The sequence below is a fragment of the Eretmochelys imbricata genome, chromosome 3 (genome assembly GCF_965152235.1).
Source record: "Eretmochelys imbricata isolate rEreImb1 chromosome 3, rEreImb1.hap1, whole genome shotgun sequence".
Classification (NCBI taxonomy): Eukaryota; Metazoa; Chordata; order Testudines; family Cheloniidae; genus Eretmochelys; species Eretmochelys imbricata.
This window is the reverse complement of record NC_135574.1, coordinates 208,056,109-208,075,901: the sequence shown is the minus strand read 5'-3', so window position 1 is coordinate 208,075,901 and position 19,793 is coordinate 208,056,109. Positions and strand designations below refer to the sequence as shown.

The following is a 19,793-nucleotide window of genomic DNA, read 5'->3' as shown; positions in this document are numbered from 1 at the left end:
AAAATTTACTAGAATACTGGTCGCCATATTACCTCGATTTCAAAGAAAATCACCCTCTTCTTTAAATAATGCAAAATTAGAAACAAATCCATGAAAATTAAAGCGCTCTTACTGCCTGCAATGGTGTTACAAATGTCTAAAATGGTCGTTCTCAAATTGTGGTCTGAGGATCACCTGCTGCAGGCAGAACCTTCAGGTGATCCACAGAATGGAGCATTTTGAGAGGCAAGCAGTGTAGGCCTGGGATAATAGGAAGGAGAGGATCACGAGGAGAGCTCTACTGTAAGTATACGGAATTAAAGAGCTGGAGAACCACTGGCCAAACAAAAACGTGATCTACACAGCATCTGATAATAGATAAGTTATGGCTTCCTAAACAGTTCAGGTCATAAGGAGCCACTGTGATTCAGACAGCTGGGAAGAATCAATTTAAGCAGATTTTCCTTTTCTGAAAGACAAGCACAGAACTGTTGCAAAACAAAGCTTCTACACTCCGAAGTCCCATTATGAAGTCCTGTGGAGCAGTATAACTCAACAAGTCACCCCTTATTAAAATTCAAAAGGAAATTATTATACTTCAGTATACTTCTCAAGCTATTTAAGATTCTGAGCTCTCTAAGGCATGGACCAGCTCTTCATACCATTTAAGTCTGCATAGCACAACGCAGCCCAAACCAGTTGGGGCCACTGGACTCTATTCTACTACAAATGTTAACTAATAACAGTGTAAAATTCCAGTGTAATTAACTGTGCACACACAGTACAGCAGGAAATGTTATTCTTGTTTATGCTCTCAAGTATAAGGACTGATTCCTTATAAACCTAGCTGTAGAACTGCGTCTGCAGTTATCCAACAAAGAAGTCTAATCTGTTTTCTAACAATATAGTAGAACCTCAGAGTTACGAACACCAGAGTTACGCACTGACCAGTCAATCACCACTCACCTCATTTGGAACCGGAAGTACACAATCAGGCAGCAGTATAGAAAGAAAAATAAAAAAAGATGCAAATACAGTACAGTACTGTGTTAAACGTAAACTATTCAAAAAATTAAGGGAAAGCAGCATTTTTCTTCTGCATAGTAAAGTTTCAAAGTCAATGTTCAGTTGTAAACTTTTGAAAGAACAGCCATAACGTTTTGTTCAGATTTACAAACAACCTCCAATCCCGAGGTGTTCAGAATTCTGAGGTTCTACTGTAGATGAAAGTGTTCTAAACAATCTGTTATCTTATCTCCTAGCAAAATAACTAATTTTGCACTTAGCTGAATAGCTTGAGAGGCAGTTTGTCATTTAAAATAAATATCACAAAGTCAGAATACAAATGGATCTTTTTTTTTTTTTTTTGCACTGTACCTGCTTTATTCGGAATTGCTTGCAGATTTTAACATTTTCATTATACACAGACTTTGCCTGCATGTCATACTTTCTGGAAAGCTTCTTCTTGAGGTTCACATAACTCTCATTCTCCACAATAACTGTTTCAGGCTCCTCTTCCTCCTCATCGTCATCATTCTCAGGTTCAGACTCTTCTGTGACTTGAGACAGAAAAAAGCACCTTAACATTCAACTCTCTGCAGAGATTGAGACGCACACTGGTTTGAGGCCTGGGACTTCCTATATTCAGTCCTGGACCACTGTCCAAAAAAAGCAGTACTACACCAAGTGACTAGTTGGCCCTAAGTTTTAAGATCCAACATTACCAGAGCTAGAAGCAAATGTTTTATAACATAAAAAAACTGATTTGAAAACCAGACTAAGATTCAGTTTCCGAAACCCAGCCACATCTACATCTGAGCTGTTGAAAAGAGTAACCTTGTTTTTAGATGTTTTTAAAATGTAATGGGAAGGTCACATTGCCACTGTCCATGCGCTCAAAAAGAATGGTGTAGGAGTTTTTTTCCCAAGAAAGTTCACCGTAGAGAAGAGACCAGCTCTGGAACATTCCATCTCAACAACTGAGTTTTGGAAAGTTATGAGTAGTTCCAGACAGGGGACTGGAATATAGTCTTTATTTGTAGGTAAGGCCCTGTGCACATCGCAATTTCACAGACTGTGCAGAAATCAACACTGCAATTTTTCCAACAGCAGGGACGCAGAAAGGTGCATCCGCACAAGCTGGCCTTGTGCTCAGGGCAGCTTGCTGCATGCAGCAGTAGCAGCAGAACGGGGGCGGGGGTGAGGACGGACAGCAGGCTGGATGGGGACTTGGTTTTATCCGGTTTTATGCAAGGCACAGCAGCCAGCGCTGCCGCCACGTGGAACACACAGCCACACTGAGCACAAGACCAGTGCATGAAGATGCCCGTTTCCACTTATCTGCTGCCTGAAAAAAAATGGATGCAGTTTGTGGAGGGGAGGAGAGAGGAACAGATTCAGTGGCCTGTTTTATGTGAGGCACAGCACCCAGCGCTGCCACTGCTTGGCACGTGAATCACCATTGCCTCGGGAGGAGGACACGGGGAGGCAGAAGCGGCCATCCGTGCCCACCAGCCTTGTGCTCGGTGCAGCTTGTAGCACACACTCCAAGCAGCAGCACTGCTGGCTAGTGTGCCTAGCAGACAACAGGCTGCTCCGCTCGCCCCCAGAGTGCTGCTCCAGCATGGCACTGCCATGCACTATGTGCCTGAGACCAGGGCTTCTGCCTCCCTGCTGCTGGAAGAGTCCAAGCAGTTTGAGAGGGACTCAGCAGCCATGCGTATTCTGTGAAAAAAAGCGACACTTTCCCGTGTCACTGCCGTGAATCTTCAAAAGATTATCCAGGATGTCCACGAGGCCTTACGTATACAGGGCGACTGCCACTCCTGTGACCAATAATGTGGTCCGACGACTCTCTCTGCTTATAGTTACTGCCTGTGTAATCCATCCAGCAGTATGGAGCAATTTTACAAATGAGAGATATCATTAGGAATGTTATAAAACTGGGTGAAACACCTGCTCAGCCTTAACTCCAGCTTTATGAAGTCTTTCTATTTTTTGCCTAGGAATTTTTCAAGTTTTTAAATGTTTCAAAATCGGTCAGTAACAGAAGCACTGGGACAAGCAGTCTGACCTTGGCTTTAGCCTCTAGACGTACTCCCACCATCAAAAGAAAAGCTTTTATGACACTGTCCTTACCTTCTGACATGCAATTTGAAACAGGTGAACTATCTGGAAACGCTTGTTTATGACAGTCTGTACGGGTTCTTGTTGAGGGCATGTCCAGCAGGGACATAGGAGGGACACTATACTTGTGGTAAGTATTAGTAAGTAACTCAGTTATTTCCGATTCATCCTCTAAACAGGTTATTAAAGAATACACAACTGGTTCATTAGCCTCTGCAGACATCAAGGCCTTTCCATAGAGGAATTCAGCAATGTGTAAACGATATGCCAGAGGTAGATTCTCATTGGTGGAATAAAATGCCACAATGGGTGCCTGATATGGGTATTTGTTATCCTCAGGAAATCTGATTTCAAGTTCGTACAAAGGAGAGGTATCGCCATTAGATCTGAGGTGAGCGTCATCCACAGAATTCTGTAATGTTCTTGGCAGGTGCTTTGGAGGAGTCTCATGTTGGAATTTGCATCTTGAGCCAAACTTGCAGCCCCCTTGAAGGTAAAATTTACAGACTTTATTTAAAGTCTGTTTTTCCACATCTTTGGCAGCACTATCCCTTTGTTTGGATTTGCTGACTTTATTTGTTAGGTGCTCCAGTTCCAATCCAAATATCCAAACTCTGTTTTTAATTCTTTCTACAAAGTTTTCTCCATAGATTGAATGGAGAGCAAAAGCCTCTTCTTGCCTTTGTTCCAAGCATTCTTCTATACTGGCCTGAACAGCTGCTTCTGAGATTTGCATCCTCTCTCCGTATTTTTCTGAAAAGCACTGCAACAGCAAGTGTTCCAAGGATGCCCCAATGTTACCATTGCAGGATCTTAGAATTGTCCGACAGCGCTCATTATCAAAGCCATACCTACAGCAGAATGGAGGAAAAAATTGCAAAAGGCAATGACAAAAAAGCAATGAAATATGAAGTAACTTCAGATCTATTCAATTAAACTAATTTAATATAAGCTTATACGGAATAAGACATCATTACTATTTTGTTTGAAATATTTTGAGAGAATTTTAGTGCTCATGGGAGGTGCCAGACTGGCAACTATGAAAACAGAAGTCCACTGTTTAGCCAGTCCATGATGGATTCACCCATTCAGTGAACCTTCCACATTTCAGAAAGTAGCTCATGACAGCTACAGGATTATTAAACCATACAGTGCAAAGTCAACTCTTCAGAAAAAGTTTAGTTACTTAGAGATAGAAAGCTTCCACATACAAAAAAATAGCTGATGACTGCTTACAAGGTACCCTGTGTGAACTATAATGACAAAGGAATTCTACGTTGTATAGAAATATTTGCTATTTGCCCATTGGAACTGCCAAAATTGAATACAAATATTTTCCATTTCCATTGACTATCCTGAATATTAGATTTTACAGTATCTTTTTCTGTTTCTTGGAGAGACAACTGAAACCACCAAACGTAGCTACTGCTGCAAGACTGGAATGATTTAAGTGTTATTTTAAGCGCATTCACAAAAGGGCTGATTCTGTTAGTCCTCTGCATGCAGAATTTCCACCGAAGTCAACAAAAGTACAGTTTCCAGGAGTGCAAGCGTATTATTTATTGTGAACGGAATCACCTGGAAAGTTTATGCACAGCAAATGAAGACACCTCACTTTCCACCATTTTGTGTTCATCTGGTTCAGAAACCACCCTTGTAGTTACTTCAGAAATCTCTTCGTCTGCTGACCAGCAAGACACGTCATCAAAATAATCAGGTTCATCATCACCATCTGATGCAGCCATTCTGATAAAGAGATATCAAATCAATAATAGCATTATACATTTTAATTCGGGGTGGGTGTGTGTGTGATTCAAAATTATGGTGTTTCAAATAAAGGGAAAATTTAATAACATGCTGCTTTTATTTAGAATAGCTTGTCTGCTAAAATGTTATACATTACACATAACTGAGTTATGGCCACCACTAATTGGCAGAATGCAATTTCAAAAGCAAAAATATTGTACGCAGCAAACATTTGAAATGATGATTTTTTAAAATAATTCTTGTCCACAACTTAGGAATCCTGGCTACATTTCCTAGAGAAGTCAAGAATTTCTATGGATCTGTTACAGGAGTGCAAAGAAATCAAAAACCTTCAAGAATGACCATCAGCAAAACAGGGAAGATCAAATTTGATATTCCTGATCATTCTGAAGTTAATAAAAACTAAGGACTTCTTTATACTTCATAAAGCACAACAACAACAAAAGAGAAAAAGGAACAAAGCCATTTTCTGCTTTTCAAGTCAACTCTAAAGAAAAAAGGAACAAGCAATTACTTTTGGAAGTGGTGGTAAATCAGAGTGCTTAAAAGCATTAGAATGGTGCACATTTTCTAACAATTTACATTTGGATAGTTCCTTTCATCTAAAGAAATCCCAAAGCACTTCAGACACCACACAATGCCACCGTGAGGGAATGATCTCTGGTGTGGAACACAGTAGCCATTTCATAGCAACAGTAATATTACACACCAGTTTGCCAAAAGGAAAGGAAGAAATTTTTTTAGGAAACCTATTCCAACATAGCAACTATGGAAATATATAGTACAGATGAGTTGTGGGGTTTTTTGGCTCCCGACTTTAAGGCACATCATTACATATTACAACAGTGCCCAGTGAATGATGGAAAAGGTTAGAGGCTTTCACATGCAAAATATTTCTCCTCTAAGCAAAGGTACACACGTAAAAAAACTGATCTAGCCAGGAATGGTTTTGTTTGTTTAAACTAACTCGGAACCAGCAGCCAGCTCTTGTCCCTGCAGTTCTCGGAGGAGTTCTTTCACCCTTTGCTGATTCTCAGATGTCATATGTATGGTCTGCAGAGGCATCCTCGTTTCAGGTCTCTGTTTGCTTTGCTCTCCTCTTCTGATAACGCAGCTTGTTCTAAAAATTAAAAAAAACACCCACACACAAATTCCACGTTTATTTATGTAACTGAAATTATACAGACTAATCAGATTCCAACATCAAGAATCCAACAGAAGGATTAAAGTGAAGGCTCCCTTCAACACACAGGCACAATGGGACACTTGATTCTGTTTATGTGTTGGAGGGTCTTTAACAACAAATACACTTTTTTTGGTCTTATGTCAGATCCTCAGTGTTTTCAAGTCATTTGGCTAGATAAAATCATCAGTGGTTACAATACAGCCAAGCATGTTTAAGTATAGATTGGCTAGAATACATTTTGTGTAAAAAAAATCTGACAATAATGCACGCACACTAAGATTATATGATAAAAAGACTTTCTGGCAGACCAAAAGCTATCATATATTTGCATTAAAACATGCTTTAAACTTGGAAGCGTAAAACTTGAGGAGGAGAAGTTAGCTTTAAAGGACTGGTAATTCAATATGCAAAGCAGAACTCTTTGCCTGTAAGTTTAGATTTTTATTTTAACATGAAAATTCACTTTTTCAACATTTACATTTTAAATGGAAGCTGATTATAAGGCCTGTCCACTCTTCTTTCTAGAATTTGTACCATCTATTGTTATTTGCCAGTAAGAAGACTGCTCCAGACTAGTGTTATATAGTTGCTGTGGTGAAAATAAGTTGTACCAGAGAGAAAGAGTGCCACTAAGCCACTGCCAAAAGCAGCAGGAAGAGTGTGTGTAAATCCCAGGGAACTGAGCACAGAGTTTGGAGCCAGAGATCCTGAATCCTATTGTGCTTTTCCAACTCCTCCCTCAATTAGCCTTAAGACTTTAAAATTTACAAACATTTGCTGAGACATCCCACTACTCTATGCTGAGATTTATTTGATGGCTCACTAATTTCTGTAAACCTCACTTACCCCCATGTGTGAAATCAGGTTAACTTGCTCCGCCCTCACCTGAAGGTCAGACCAGAACTAGCGTCTGGGACTTGAAAGCTAGCAATTACAGGCAAAGTTCAGCACCAATCTGGTCATTTTAAAAGCTCCATTTAGGCACTATAATTTCACTGTGCATAACAACTTCTCAGGGGTTTCCACCTTACTCTCTTCTGAAACATTATCTTCAGTGGTTAACTGCAATGAAAACTACACCAACAATTACTCAGGTAACAATGGTCTAAAAAATGCAGCAAGAACTATCCAAACCTGCTTAACTGTGGCAAAATCGCTTGTTTAATTGCAAGAAATACAGGCCCTGATTTACAGGTTAAGGGAGGCTTTTACATTGGCGCTAACTTGAAAGAGAATAAATACACACACAAGAAGTATTTGAAGAGCATTTGTCTGTATTTCTTTTTAAGTTATTCTATGTGTATGTGCTTTAATCTAAGCTGTTTACCCAGGTTTCTTATTATGTAAAATAAGTTAACTGGAAACTTTCCCAAGTATAAGAATGCCCATTCTCTTTACATTTCCAAACATTCAAAGGTTTTCAAAAAGTGGATTTGAAGTGTCCCACAAATCTTAGTCACACAGAAAATGAATAATAATGACCTGGATGCAACTGGCAGTTCCTCAAAGCAGCAAAAGTCATCCCCATCATCCCAAGTTTTGCTTGACCCTTTCTTATTTCCACCAGCATGAGATTTGTTACATTGTCCTCTGCCTCTTCCTCCTCCTCCTCCTCCTCTGCTTCTGCCTCGTCCTCTTCCTCCGCCTCTATTCGGCCTTCCTCTTCTCTTCCCCGCTGAACTCATTTTCTCCTACTAAGGGGAAAAAAAAAAGGTTAAACAAATATTCTTATAATTATGCAATACAGTCCATGTTTCTTGGTGCACATCATACTCTTATTTATATGGTACAATAAAGGGTATTGTTAACAAATGGTCTGTTAGAAACTATGCCTTGTCTAATTCATAGGTCCAAGCACCAAGCATACTCTTCTACAACAGTTGTTGTAAAATACAGCTATGGCCTCATGGAAACTTAGAATTCACATCCATTCAGCCAGAGTCCATCGGTGCCGACCCTTAAGCATTCATGAGTGCAAGCTGGGGTTTGCATCAACTGAGCTCACCAGGAATTACCCCTGCTTGAAATACACAGAACCAATGGATCTGCATTCATCTTAGAGGGATCAGTGAGAGGCCACAGTGTTCTGCGAGGAGTCCTGCCTCCTTGGAAGCTTTGGCCCCACTTTTTCGTACTGCAATTCTAATGGGGACACAACGATGGAACTTTCTAGGGCACAGATGACCCAGGGACAACCCTTAAAGGGGATCTCCACTGTGGAGAGGTGTCCAGTCTTTATTACTTTTCCACCCTAAAGTTTGCAGGGCTGGGAAGGATGAGGATGCATGTTCCCCTACCTCAGCTCTTCTTTAGCCTGCTCACTGCCCTAAGTAGATATCCATATTGCTGAGTGCCTTCTGGAATCTGGGAGGATGTTGCCACAGACATGGTTGTGGACCTCTTCTGTATGGGAGGGAAAGATCTGTGGGTAGAGTCCTCTCCTCTGGGAGCATACCTGGACTCTCTAAACTGAGATCTAAAGCAATCTGCATGAGGCACTGTAGTCTAGTGGAGAAGACATGAGTCTAACCATACCACTCAACCTTCAATCCTGCCATTTCATGACACAAGCCATTAAAAACCTATGACAGAAGACCAAAATGTGGAACATCTGTATTTTGTTGCATATCCCAACATAATTAACACCCTATAATAATAGCTGTTCACTGTAACACTGATTTTACAGGACGTTTTCTCATTGCGGAATTCAATAAGCCAGTTTTAAAAAAAGAAAACGGCAAAGACAACTGCCATAATATGCGATCACAAAGACTGTTTACTTGGCAATTATCCAAACCAATGTTACACTTTACCGATGCAGCACATCTGGGGAAGACGCTCTACGTCGACAGGAGAGAGCTCTCCCATCGGCGTAATAAAACCACCTCAGCAAACAGCAGAAGCTATGTCGGTGAGAGCAGCTCTTCTGCCGACATAGCGCTATGCACTCGAGCGCTTATGTCAGCGTAACTTATGTTGCTCAGGGGAGTGGTTTGTTTGCACCGAGTGGCATAAGTTTTGCCAACATAAGCTGCAGTGCAGACACAGCCTTACTCTACAACAGAGTCTTATAATGGAAACGAGTCGCTATCTCAGCTAAAGAGAGGCTGTTGCCCCTCCAGAGTGGAGCAGGGAGCGCGTAGGTGGGCAGCATTGCTGCAAGGCCGCGCTAGAGAGGTACGAAGCCTGAGCAGGGCCCCCAGCAGGAGCACTGGGTACAAGCAAAGGTGCCTGATGCTGGTCACGGTCACTGTTGGGGCTGACATATCAGTGGGTTAAGACACCTTCCAGGTGGGGGGGGGGGACGGGGGGGGAAATTCACATCCAGTACAAGACATAAAACCAACGTGATCACTCCCAGTGACAGCACAGCCCCATATGGGACCCCCACCCGCCACCGCGACCCCACCCATAACACCCCCCACCCGCCGCGAGAGCCCCCCACCACGTCCCGCGACCCCCCCATAACGCCCCCCACCCCCCCCGGGACCCCACCAGCCCGGTACCACGAGCCCACCCATAACGCCCCCCGCGGGACACCCCCAGCCCCGCACCACGACCACGACCCCACCCATAACGCCCCCCACCCCCGCGGGATCCCCCCCTCCCCGGCCCGGCCCGGCCCCCACCCCCGCGGGACCCCCCCGGCCCCGCCCCGGCCCGCGACCCCACCCACAACGCCCCCCAGCCCCGCGGGACCCCCCCGGCCCCGCCCCGGCCCGCGACCCCACCCACAACGCCCCCCAGCCCCGCGGGACCCCCCCGGCACCGCCCATAACGCCCCCCAGCCCCGCGGGACCCCCCCAGCCCCGCACCACGACCCCCCCCCGTAACGCCCCCCGCGGGACCCCCTCATTCCCGTAGGGCACCTGCACATAACCCCCCCACGCCCCACGCGGGACAGACCCTCACCCCACAGCACGCCCATGGGATCAGTCCGCCCCCCACATAACACGCGCATGGGGGAGCCCCCCCCAAACAAAAACGCCCGTGGGGGACACGCCGCTACACCCACCTGTCACAACTGGCTCCGCAGCCGGCCCAGCGCAGGCACCGCCGACCCGGAAGCGAAATGCCTTCTACTTCCGGTGCAAGAGTCAATCTGTCCCCATAGCAACCGCAGACACCGCGTCCCAGGCATGGCCGGTGAGAGCCCCCCGCCCCCTGCCACAGCCCGCCCGCCCCCCCCGGACTCCCCCCGCCAGAGCCCGTCCCCCCCCAGACCCCCCCACCACAGCCCGCCCCCCCCGGACCCCTAACCCCCATCAGAGCCCGACCCCCCGCCGGAGCCCGCCCCCCCCGGAACCCCACCACAGCCCGTTCCCCCGGAACCTCCCCGCCAGAGCCCGCCCCCCCAGAACCCCCACCACAGCCCGCCCCCCCCGGACCCCCCACCCCCGCCAGAGCCCGCCCCCCCGGACCCCTAACCCCCATCAGAGCCCGACCCCCCGCCAGAGCCCGACCCCCCCGGAACCCCACCACAGCCCGTTCCCCCGGAACCTCCCCGCCAGAGCCCGCCCCCCCAGACCCCCCCACCACAGCCCGCCCCCCCCGGACCCCCCAGCCCCGCCAGAGCCCGCCCCCCCGGACCTCCCTCCACAGCCCGCCCCCCCGACCCCCAACCCCCGCCAGAGCCCGCCCCCCCCCCGGAAACCCCACCCCCGCCAGAGCCCGACCCCCCCCGGCCCCCCTCCACAGCCCGTTCCCCCCGGACCCCCCCCGGGCCCGCTTGGCAATTCACACAGGCTGAGGCCGTTCAGAACCGCGGCGCCCTGCAGCCAGATGTGCCCCCTGCAGGCCGGGCCATCACGGATCCCGGGCAGGGGTGCCACCCTCCAGGATTGTCCGGGAGTCTCCCGGAGTGGAAGATGAGTCTTTATATTATATAAATTATATATATAAATATATATATATTATATAATTATATAAAGTCTGCTGCAGTTTCCACAGTATGCATCTGATGAAGTGAGCTGTAGCTCACGAAAGCTCATGCTCAAATAAATTGGTTAGTCTCTAAGGTGCCACAAGTACTCCATTTCTTTTTGCGAATACAGACTAACACGGCTGTTACTCTGAAACTCTTCAATTAAGGATTGTGTCCTGTGATGAAACCTCCAGGAATCCCTCCAACCAACATGGGTAACCCTAATCCCATGGCAAGGTGACAATAGCAACACATGACCTTATGAACACAGGATCAGATTCCTGCTCCTTCCCGCTGCTGCAGGGGTTAGCGCAGACGTCCAAGTGCAGCTTGTTCAGCAGGTAGCATCGGGTTTGCTCAGGGGCCTCTGCAGTTCTGAGCAGAGTACCCCCATACTGGTCTGTGTGTATGGGCTGCCTAGACAAAGTGGTCAATTGCCCTTACACTATTACTGGCTTTATAAAGTTTTACACCATCATGTAGGCTCTAGCTATAATTCCTATCTTGCATGTGAACCTCATTCTGATGAGTACCTGGATTCCAGAGTTGCCAGTTTTGCTTGGAAGCTTCATCACAGGACATAATGTTTAATTAAAGATTAATCTTCAATTCCTGAACACTCCAGGACAACCCTGGAGCATTGGCAACCCTCCATGAAGCCCACCTTTTAACCATCCCACAGCTGGATCTGATAGCTGCAGAAGGCTGTGCTTTTGTTGCGGTGGGTCCTAAAGTGTGGAACTCACTGTCTGAAACATCTGTCATTATTCATCTCTCCCCACATTTCAGAAAGAAAAAAAACCCTCAACTTTTTTATTTCAAAGGGTTTTTTTTATTGTGATTACTGTCGGTCCTATGTTTATTACATTTCCCCAACTATCAGTTTTTTCCCTTCTTTTTGTACAGCACACTAACATTTGTGTCTGTCCTGAAGGTTGAGTGTTTCTTTTCGTTATGTTTTTCTTGTATTTGACTTTGTTCTCATTAATTTGTATCACGCAGTACCCTGAGTGCCTTGGAGGAGGAATATGCACATTTTATAAATACAATTATATTATTGATTGATTCTAGTTTGTTTAAAGACTTGGATTCCAAAATGAAAGTAAAATAATGACACACCTTTTCTTTTAACAGGTCCTGAAGTTTATAGAATATCTTTTGTATTTCCAAATAATGACAAATATGGTAAGAAATTCTTGAGAGTTAATGCTTACTTATTCTTGTTGACTGTAATTTAAAAATTTGATAAAATATGTCAGAACTAGGGTGACCGGATAGCAAGTGTGAAAAATGGAGACACTTTTTTGGCAAGGGAGGTGGTATAGTTGGTTATATAAGACAAAGCCCCTAATACTGGGACATCTAGTCATCCTCATTAAAACTGAGTTTATGGTATCAAAAATGTTCTATATACCAACTTCATTGCCCTGACAGAGGTCAGATTTTTAAACCAAAATGCTTTCTTTAAAAGGGAAAAGAGAAACTGTTTCAACAACACGTCTTGCTTACTGTTAAAACTAAAATCCCTAAAGATTTGTGGAAACTAATATAAGTGAATTTGTTTTCTTAGCATTCCCTCCAGTTATTCCAAACCTTAAGACTTTGTTTACCTAAAACACGATTGCTTTGGTTGAGAAAACTGGATGGAACTACTTTCAGGGCAAAAAATCTGGCTCCATTGAAGTCAATGGCAAAACTCCAACTGACCTCAGTGCGGCCAGGTTTTGATTCTGAGAGTTTACCATTTCAAACCCCAGTCCTGCAATCAGCGCTGCACTGGGAGACTCCTGCACCTGTACGAAGGTCCTTTGACATTAGTAGGGTTTGCACTGATGCAGCACTCCGCACACACTGATCTGATTCTCGCATTAGGACCACAGTCAGCCAGTGGAGTCAATACTACGTGATGCAAAGCAATTCTCTGATAAGACCTAATTCTGCTTCCATTGAAGTCAGCAATGAAAATCCCATTGACCTCAATGGTGCAAGGTTAGGCTCATAGACTCAGGTGTGACTCCTTTGTTAGTCCATATTGGTCAAGGGAGTGGAAGAACATATCTGAGAATTCAATCTGAATTTCCTGTATGGCAGCATAGAACTTTATTATTGTAGGCCACCAGATTGTCCTATATTTGAGTGGCACTTATAACTGCGAATATAGAGACATAAGAACGGCCATACTGGGTCAGACCAAAGGTCCATCTAGCCCAGTGTCCTGTCTTCCGACAGTGGCCAATGCCAGGTGCCCCAGAGGAAATGAACAGAACAGGGAATCATCAAGTGCTCCATCCCCTGTTGCCCAGTCATAAAATGTAAGGCCAAAAGGGACCATTCTGATCATCTAGGCCAAGGGTGGGCAAACTTTTTGGCCCGAGGGCCACATCAGGGAATAGAAATTCTATGATGGGCCATGAATGCTCACAAAATTGGGGTTGGGGTGCAGGAGGGAGTGAGGGCTCTGGTTGAGGGTGTGGGCTTGGCTGGGGCTGGGGATAAGGAGTTTGAGGTGTAGGAGGGTGCTCTGGGCTGGGACCGAGGGGTTTGGAGGGCGGGAGAGGGATCAGGGCTGGGGCAGGATTGTGGGAAGGGATGCAGGTTCTGGCTGGGAGTGCAGGCTCTGGGGTGGGGCTGGGGATGAGAGGTTTGGGGTGCAGGAGGGTGCTCCGGGCTGGGATTGAGGTGTTTGGAGAGTGGGAGGGGGTTGGGGCAGGGGGTTGGGGTGTGAGGAAAGGCTCAGGGGTGGAGGCTCCGAGCAGCACTTACTTCAAGCAACTCCCGGAAGCAGTGGCATGTCCCTTCTCCGGCTCCTACCCAGAGGCGCAGCCAGCCAGCTCTGCACACTGCCCCATCAGCAGGCACCGCCCCTGTAGCTCCCATTGGCGTGCTTAGGAGCCGGAGTGGGTCCATGCTGCGGCTTCCAGGAGCTGCGTAGAGTGGTCCCAGACCCTGCGCCCCAGCCAGAGCAGGGCCCAGTCACGTGGTGCGGCTGCTGACCCTGCACCCCAGCTGGAGCTGACCTTCTGCATGACATGCATGATCCCCTACAAATCCTGTAGGAAACAATCCTGCACAGGGAGTGAAATGGATTAAATAATAATAATAATAATTAATAATTGCTCTCTCTGACCTAATAGGTCTTTTGCATCTTTAACTTCTAGAGATTTATTCTAAGATTTAAGTTTTTTAGTTAAATACTGCCTGGTTCAAATGGAAATGACTGTTTGAATTTCAATATATTGAAAGTAACAAGGTTTCTCGGACTACTCTTTTGATTCACTCGTTTTAGATGGTGAGTGTATAAGAACACCTGATGGTGCTCTTGAGAGGCATGGAGGTGGAGTTCATACCACCCCTAATGGAATTACTTACACAGGAAACTGGAAAAACGATAAGGTAATTTAAAAGTTCTCTATTTTAAACTTCTGTGGAGCTTCCAGTTACCATTAATGAATAGTCTATTGTTTCCCACTGGTTATCTAGTTTTAAAGAATAAGCCTTGGGTTGTCTTTCTGAATTACTGAGACAAAATGAGTAAATATCGGAAAAGTTGGTTTTTGTTGCTGTTGAGAAAAAAATTGGTGCTACAGAGTGTGTAGCCCCTGTAATTAGACAAATAACAATGCAATTAGAAAGGAGCCTCTCCTGGCAACACTTGGTTTGGCATGGCATTCTTTTTAGTCTGTTGGGCTTTTTTTTTAAAGATAATTCAGTAAAAAAGCTACATTAAAAGAATTTTAAACAAAGGGAAACTGACTTATCCATTTTGATTGTCCAAGCTGAGAGAAATGCAAGAGTAAACAGAGCATCAACAGCAACAAGTAAACTGTTAAGGTTTTGTAGTAGATGCAAGTTTGATGAAGCTGAGGTATGTATGGCCTATGGGGTGTGTATTGTATTGCTTTTGGGGTATGCATTGCTTGGAGTGCATTGTTGACACCATTATAGGCATTATGAAGTTAGAAAGAAATGCACACGCCTTTTCTCTTAACTTCTTATTTCCATTCTATTAAGGTTTGGGATGAGAGTTTAAAAGCTGAGACTCTCTGCTGAATGGACACAAAAGATCCCATGACACTTTTCGTAAGAGAAGGGTTTACTGTATAGATACTTTGGCCAAAAACTTCTGAGACCCATCTGAAAACCTTACACAACTGAGCCTGGGTAATCCCTAAAGAGTATTAGGTGCCCTGCCTGTTTTTATTTAATAATGGAGTACATTCAAAGAAAATTATCTGAAGACATGGGTATACATCAATATTTTAAGAATAAGTATTAATCCTCTTCCTCAACTCCTTGTTAAACATAGATGAATGGCATTGGAAGGCTTGAACATCCTTCAGGGGCAGTTTATGAAGGCGAGTTCAAGGACAACATGTTTCATGGACTAGGAACCTATTCATTTCCAAATGGAGCAAAGTACATTGGAAATTTCAGTGAAAACAAGTAAGCTTAACACCAAAGACACAAGAGTTGTTTAGGCTGCTCCCTCCAAACATGTGGGTTTTAATACTGCAACATACTACATCTCCACACAAAGTTGACTGAATGTGGGAGTAGCTTTCTCTAGCCAGTGAAGGATGAGGCCATCTTGAAATTTTTCATTTTGTAGGGCGTTTTAATGAGCATTTGCAAGTTGGGGTGTAAATCTGCATCGCTGCAGGACACTGTGCACTAACAGTCCACGTGGACCCTGTTTCTGTGCACTAAAAGTTCCTTCGTGTGCATTGATGTGCAGCAGTTTGAAGCTGCAGTATTAGAAAACTTGTAACATGCAGGAGCAGGGTCTACACGAACAATTAGTGCAGGCCCCACTGAAGCATTGCAGATTGACACCCCCTACCTGCTCATTTAGACAAACTATTCGTACAGACATGGCCATAGATTCATAGTGTTTAAGGTCAGAAGGGATTAATGTGCTAGATTAAAAAGACCTTTAGCACCCAGTATTTTCTCCCTGTCAAGGTACTTTTATACTGTAATTAAGTCACCTCTCAGTTTTCTTTTTGATAAGATAAACGGATTGAGTTCTTTAATTGTCTCACCGTAAGGCCTTTTCCCCATCTCAGAAATAATTTTTGTGGTTCTTTTGTCCACCGTCTTCAATTTTTCAGCATTCTTTTGAAAATGCAGACAGCAGAACTGGACGCTGTATTCCTGTATCGGTCTCACCAATGCTGTGTATAGAGATTAAGTCATCTCACTACTCCTCCTCCTCACCACTCCCTTGTTTACACATCCAAGGATAGCATTAGCCCTGTTTGCCAGAGCATCACACTAGGAATTGGTATTGAGTTACTTCTCTGCTATGATCCTTTTCAAAGTCACTGCTTTACAGGATCCAATCCCCCAGCCAGTGCTTCATGTGTGCCAGCAGTTGCCAGCACCTCTAGCCTTGAAAGTTCATAGCCCTGGCACCCCTGGGCTTGCTGCATCAGTTATGAATGTAAAAAAATTGCTTGAGCTCTTTCATAACAAATTAAGCACTGCCCCCAGTCTGTAGGTATGGCCTGCATTCCTTATTCCTCTATGTTTTAAGACAGAAGTTTAGATTCCAAAGTGATGAGGAAATGCTGCATCTGGAGGTATATTTTTTTTATCATTCAGATTAATGAAAAAGCTGTAGTGCTGACCTTATAAAACAACAGCTGAGTCTGTTGATGCAGGGCTGTGAATGAGGGATTTTGTATGAGGAAGAGATTGTATGTCCCTGAAACAGAAAGTGGATCTTGATTTCATAATAAGTGGATCTGATCAAAAAAGTTGACTTTAAAACTGATGTCAACAGTGTTCATATTCATTCTCCTTAAATGAGTCTCGGCAAATTTGCTCAGGTTTGAAGTTAATACAAGATTTTATTTTTTTTAAACTACCATCTCAGTGTAGCGTCTGAAAAGCTAGCTGCATTTTTTCTGTATTGTTAACAAACAATGAAGAATCTTGAATCAGAATACAGTTTTGCTGGTGATGCACAGAGTGAACTGAATACACTAGTGCTAGTAATGTGACCAGTGATTATGGTATTTTTAAGGCATCAGTCCCTGCTGTCAGAATCCAATCAGATACCAAATACAAATCTGTATCCTAAAAACAAACCAGTATTTTTTGGAAAAGTAATATCACATTTATTTTAGCGCTTTACAAAGAAAATCCATTTAAAATTACACCACCCAGCATATGTAGTTGCTGGTTCAGAGTTTGTAATTTTAAACTTTATTTTAGGGATTTTGTATGCACTATGATATGAAACGCAAGACGTAAGCTTTCTGTGAGAACAAAGAGTGAGTACCTACCATTTTGGCAAGGACATTTGGAAATACATCAAGATGGTGGCTCCCGGGTGTGTGTTAGGCCAGAACAATGCCCATACACCTCCTTAAGTGAGATGTAAGTAGTGCATACGTCTCCTGTTGGCCCTTTGCACAGGGATGAATATCATCAGTTGTGAATATGTGGTCAATCCAGTATGCTCTTAGCTGCAGGAAGGATTGTGTGGTGTTGCTCTGGGTCCACATGTCAGCAATATTAGCAATATTCCTTATTATTAGCAATATTCCTTGCTAGTGAACTTGTTCAGACATATCAGAGATCACTGTGTGAGCAAAAAATTTGTGAAGGGGAGTTGGTAACAAAGCTCCTGGAATATGATCAGTTGACCAGTGGTTGGCTACTCCACAACAGAAGTTAGCTGGTTATCTACCACCATCGTCTGACCCAACATACTATGAATCTTCCTGGCATTCAAAGAATCTGTTTTCTTTGCCACCGTCTTTATAGTTCTCTGTAATGTCTGAGGCTAGCTTGCAATTCTAAATACCCTGTGGTCCCTGACAACCCTTTCTAGGTTATCTTGCTAACTCTCAGGATTCCTTGAGAAAACTGAGATACCACCATGCCAGTTTGCAGCCACCACTATTCCTCTTGAGAAGTGAATGAGAAACTGGTCCCCCAGGACTGTTTTTAAAGTTTAATTTTCCATTGCCAAGGCATATTGGAGCATAGACATTGCTTCACTGAGGGAGTATTCAGATGTTTTGACCTTGAACAGAGCTTTAAAATATCCACAGAGACGTGCTTTTTTGAGGAGAGAGTCCAAAATGGCTGTCACAGGAGTCTAGAAAACACTGCGCTTTGCCTTGGCGCACCATAACAATGAGAATTGGTAGGGATGGGGAAAGGAGAAGGAACGTTATGTTTACAGCATTAAGATCACACAGTAACTTGCTTTATGTATATGTGCATCTTGCGGATACCACTAATAAAAATCAGGGTAAGTTCCATGGAGCTGAGTGTAGCTAACCTCAGATCCTGGCTGGGCACGGATGGTGTGCCTTCACAGGCCACCTACTGGGAGGAAGTTGTAGGGCACCCACTAGGCTATTGGGAAGGGAGGTGTAGCCTGACTGGCCCACTTCTTTTGCCCTATATATTGCCCCTGTTGAAGTCTTTCCGGCTCCTAGGTCAGAGCTTTTATAGCTTAGTCATCGAGTTTGAGGCCAGAAGGGACCATCCAATCATCTAGACTGACCTCCTTTATTTCACAGACCACCGACACCACCCAGCGTCCAAAGACTAAACCCAACAAACGAAATAGACCAAAGCACTCCAGCCCACAGGAGACTAAGCTATTATGCACCATAGGCAGAGAATAGGAGAGACCCAGGTGCACCAATGCCCAGGGCCCTTGCAATGGCAGGGAGTTAGTTAAGTGAGATCTATCCAGATAATCCAGCAAGTGACCCACTCGTGTGCTGCTGAAGGCGAAAACACCCCAAGGTCACTGTCAGTCTGACCTGGGGGGAAATTCCTTCCCAACCCCACATGGCGATCAGTCAGACCCTGAGCATGTGAGCAAGAACAAGCCAGCCCAGCACCTGAGAAAGAGAACACTTGTTGGTGCCACCTCAGTGCCCTGGCCCACCCCAGCCAATGTCCCATTTCCAGCCTTGGCCATCCCACATGCTTCAGATGAAGGAGACAAAAAAAAAATCCTGAATATATTGGGCAGAAAAGATCCCTTTCTGGCTCCCGGAGCATGAGTTTTAGGAACATCAGACAAACTGGAAGGGCTCCTGAGGCTTTTGAGGAGATAATTACCACATGAAAAAGTTAGGGGACCTGCTTGCTCTGTAAGGTGGGGTGGCGGTGAGTGTTGGATTCTGGTGCCCCAACTCTTGCTGGTCTGTTGATCTATCTAGGTATTTCTAGAGCTCTCACCATTGTATTCACAGCACGTTGATTGCATTCTCCATTAACAGATTGGTTTTATACTGTTACAGGCTGGAAGGTGAAGGAGAATTTATAGATACACAAGGCCTGGAATGGAGTGGCACATTTCATTACACAGCAGCACCAGGACTGAAGCTTAAGCTGGAAATGTAACTATTTTGCACTGAAGGTAACATGTATTAAATACTGTTCTTGTGCTGCATTTTGACTTAATAGTTGTAACCAAGGTTCACAATAGCAACTGATGTCTTAACATATTTATTAGAAATAATTTCCCAGGCTACAGACTGTAAATAAAATTAACCAAACTAAACATTCTCTTGTTTTTCTTTTCATTATGAAGTTCCATTTTATGGATGTCTAACAAATGATGTGGAACAATGGGTTGAATTTAAAACCAGAGCCGTTAATGACTGTAATTAGTCTTGAAAATAATTTAGTTATTAAATCTATGGGAGACTGTAACAGGAATTTTAGCAAGTTTGAGTTTCCAAAGACAACAGGACTCTGAAGACACCATTCATCAATGAGAGAGACCCTTTTACGCTTAATAGGTGCAAGTTTCAGAGAAAAAACCAGCAACTG

At 44.4% G+C, this 19,793-nt stretch overlaps 2 protein-coding genes across 5 annotated transcripts in view; one reads left to right on the top strand and one right to left on the bottom strand.

Moving 5' to 3' along the window:
• The window catches only part of DHX57 (DExH-box helicase 57), a 31,117-nt gene extending 20,986 nt beyond the window's left edge, over positions 1-10,131 (bottom strand). For 2 of the 4 annotated variants that reach the window (XR_013345787.1, XM_077814173.1), the window contains exons 1-6: positions 10,074-10,131; positions 7,541-7,752; positions 5,840-5,992; positions 4,684-4,851; positions 3,118-3,956; positions 1,357-1,538 (exon numbers count right to left, since the gene is read on the bottom strand). Coding sequence is in view for 3 of the 4 variants with exons in the window: in XM_077814173.1 (XP_077670299.1) it covers positions 1,357-1,538; positions 3,118-3,956; positions 4,684-4,851; positions 5,840-5,992; positions 7,541-7,743 (1,545 nt within the window). In the remaining variant the exon portion in view is untranslated. Of the gene's footprint in view, positions 1-1,356; positions 1,539-3,117; positions 3,957-4,683; positions 4,852-5,839; positions 5,993-7,540; positions 7,753-8,355; positions 8,462-10,073 lie in introns of all 4 variants that reach the window. The other 2 variants (XM_077814175.1, XM_077814176.1) reach the window with 2 other exon arrangements.
• Positions 10,018-19,481, top strand: MORN2 (MORN repeat containing 2). Its single transcript, XM_077812204.1, has 5 exons — positions 10,018-10,204; positions 12,117-12,167; positions 14,269-14,375; positions 15,289-15,425; positions 19,259-19,481. Exons 1-5 carry the CDS (start codon positions 10,018-10,020, stop codon positions 19,359-19,361), a joined length of 585 nt encoding a protein of 194 aa, XP_077668330.1. The 3' UTR covers positions 19,362-19,481.
• The last annotated feature ends 312 nt before the right edge of the window (positions 19,482-19,793 follow it).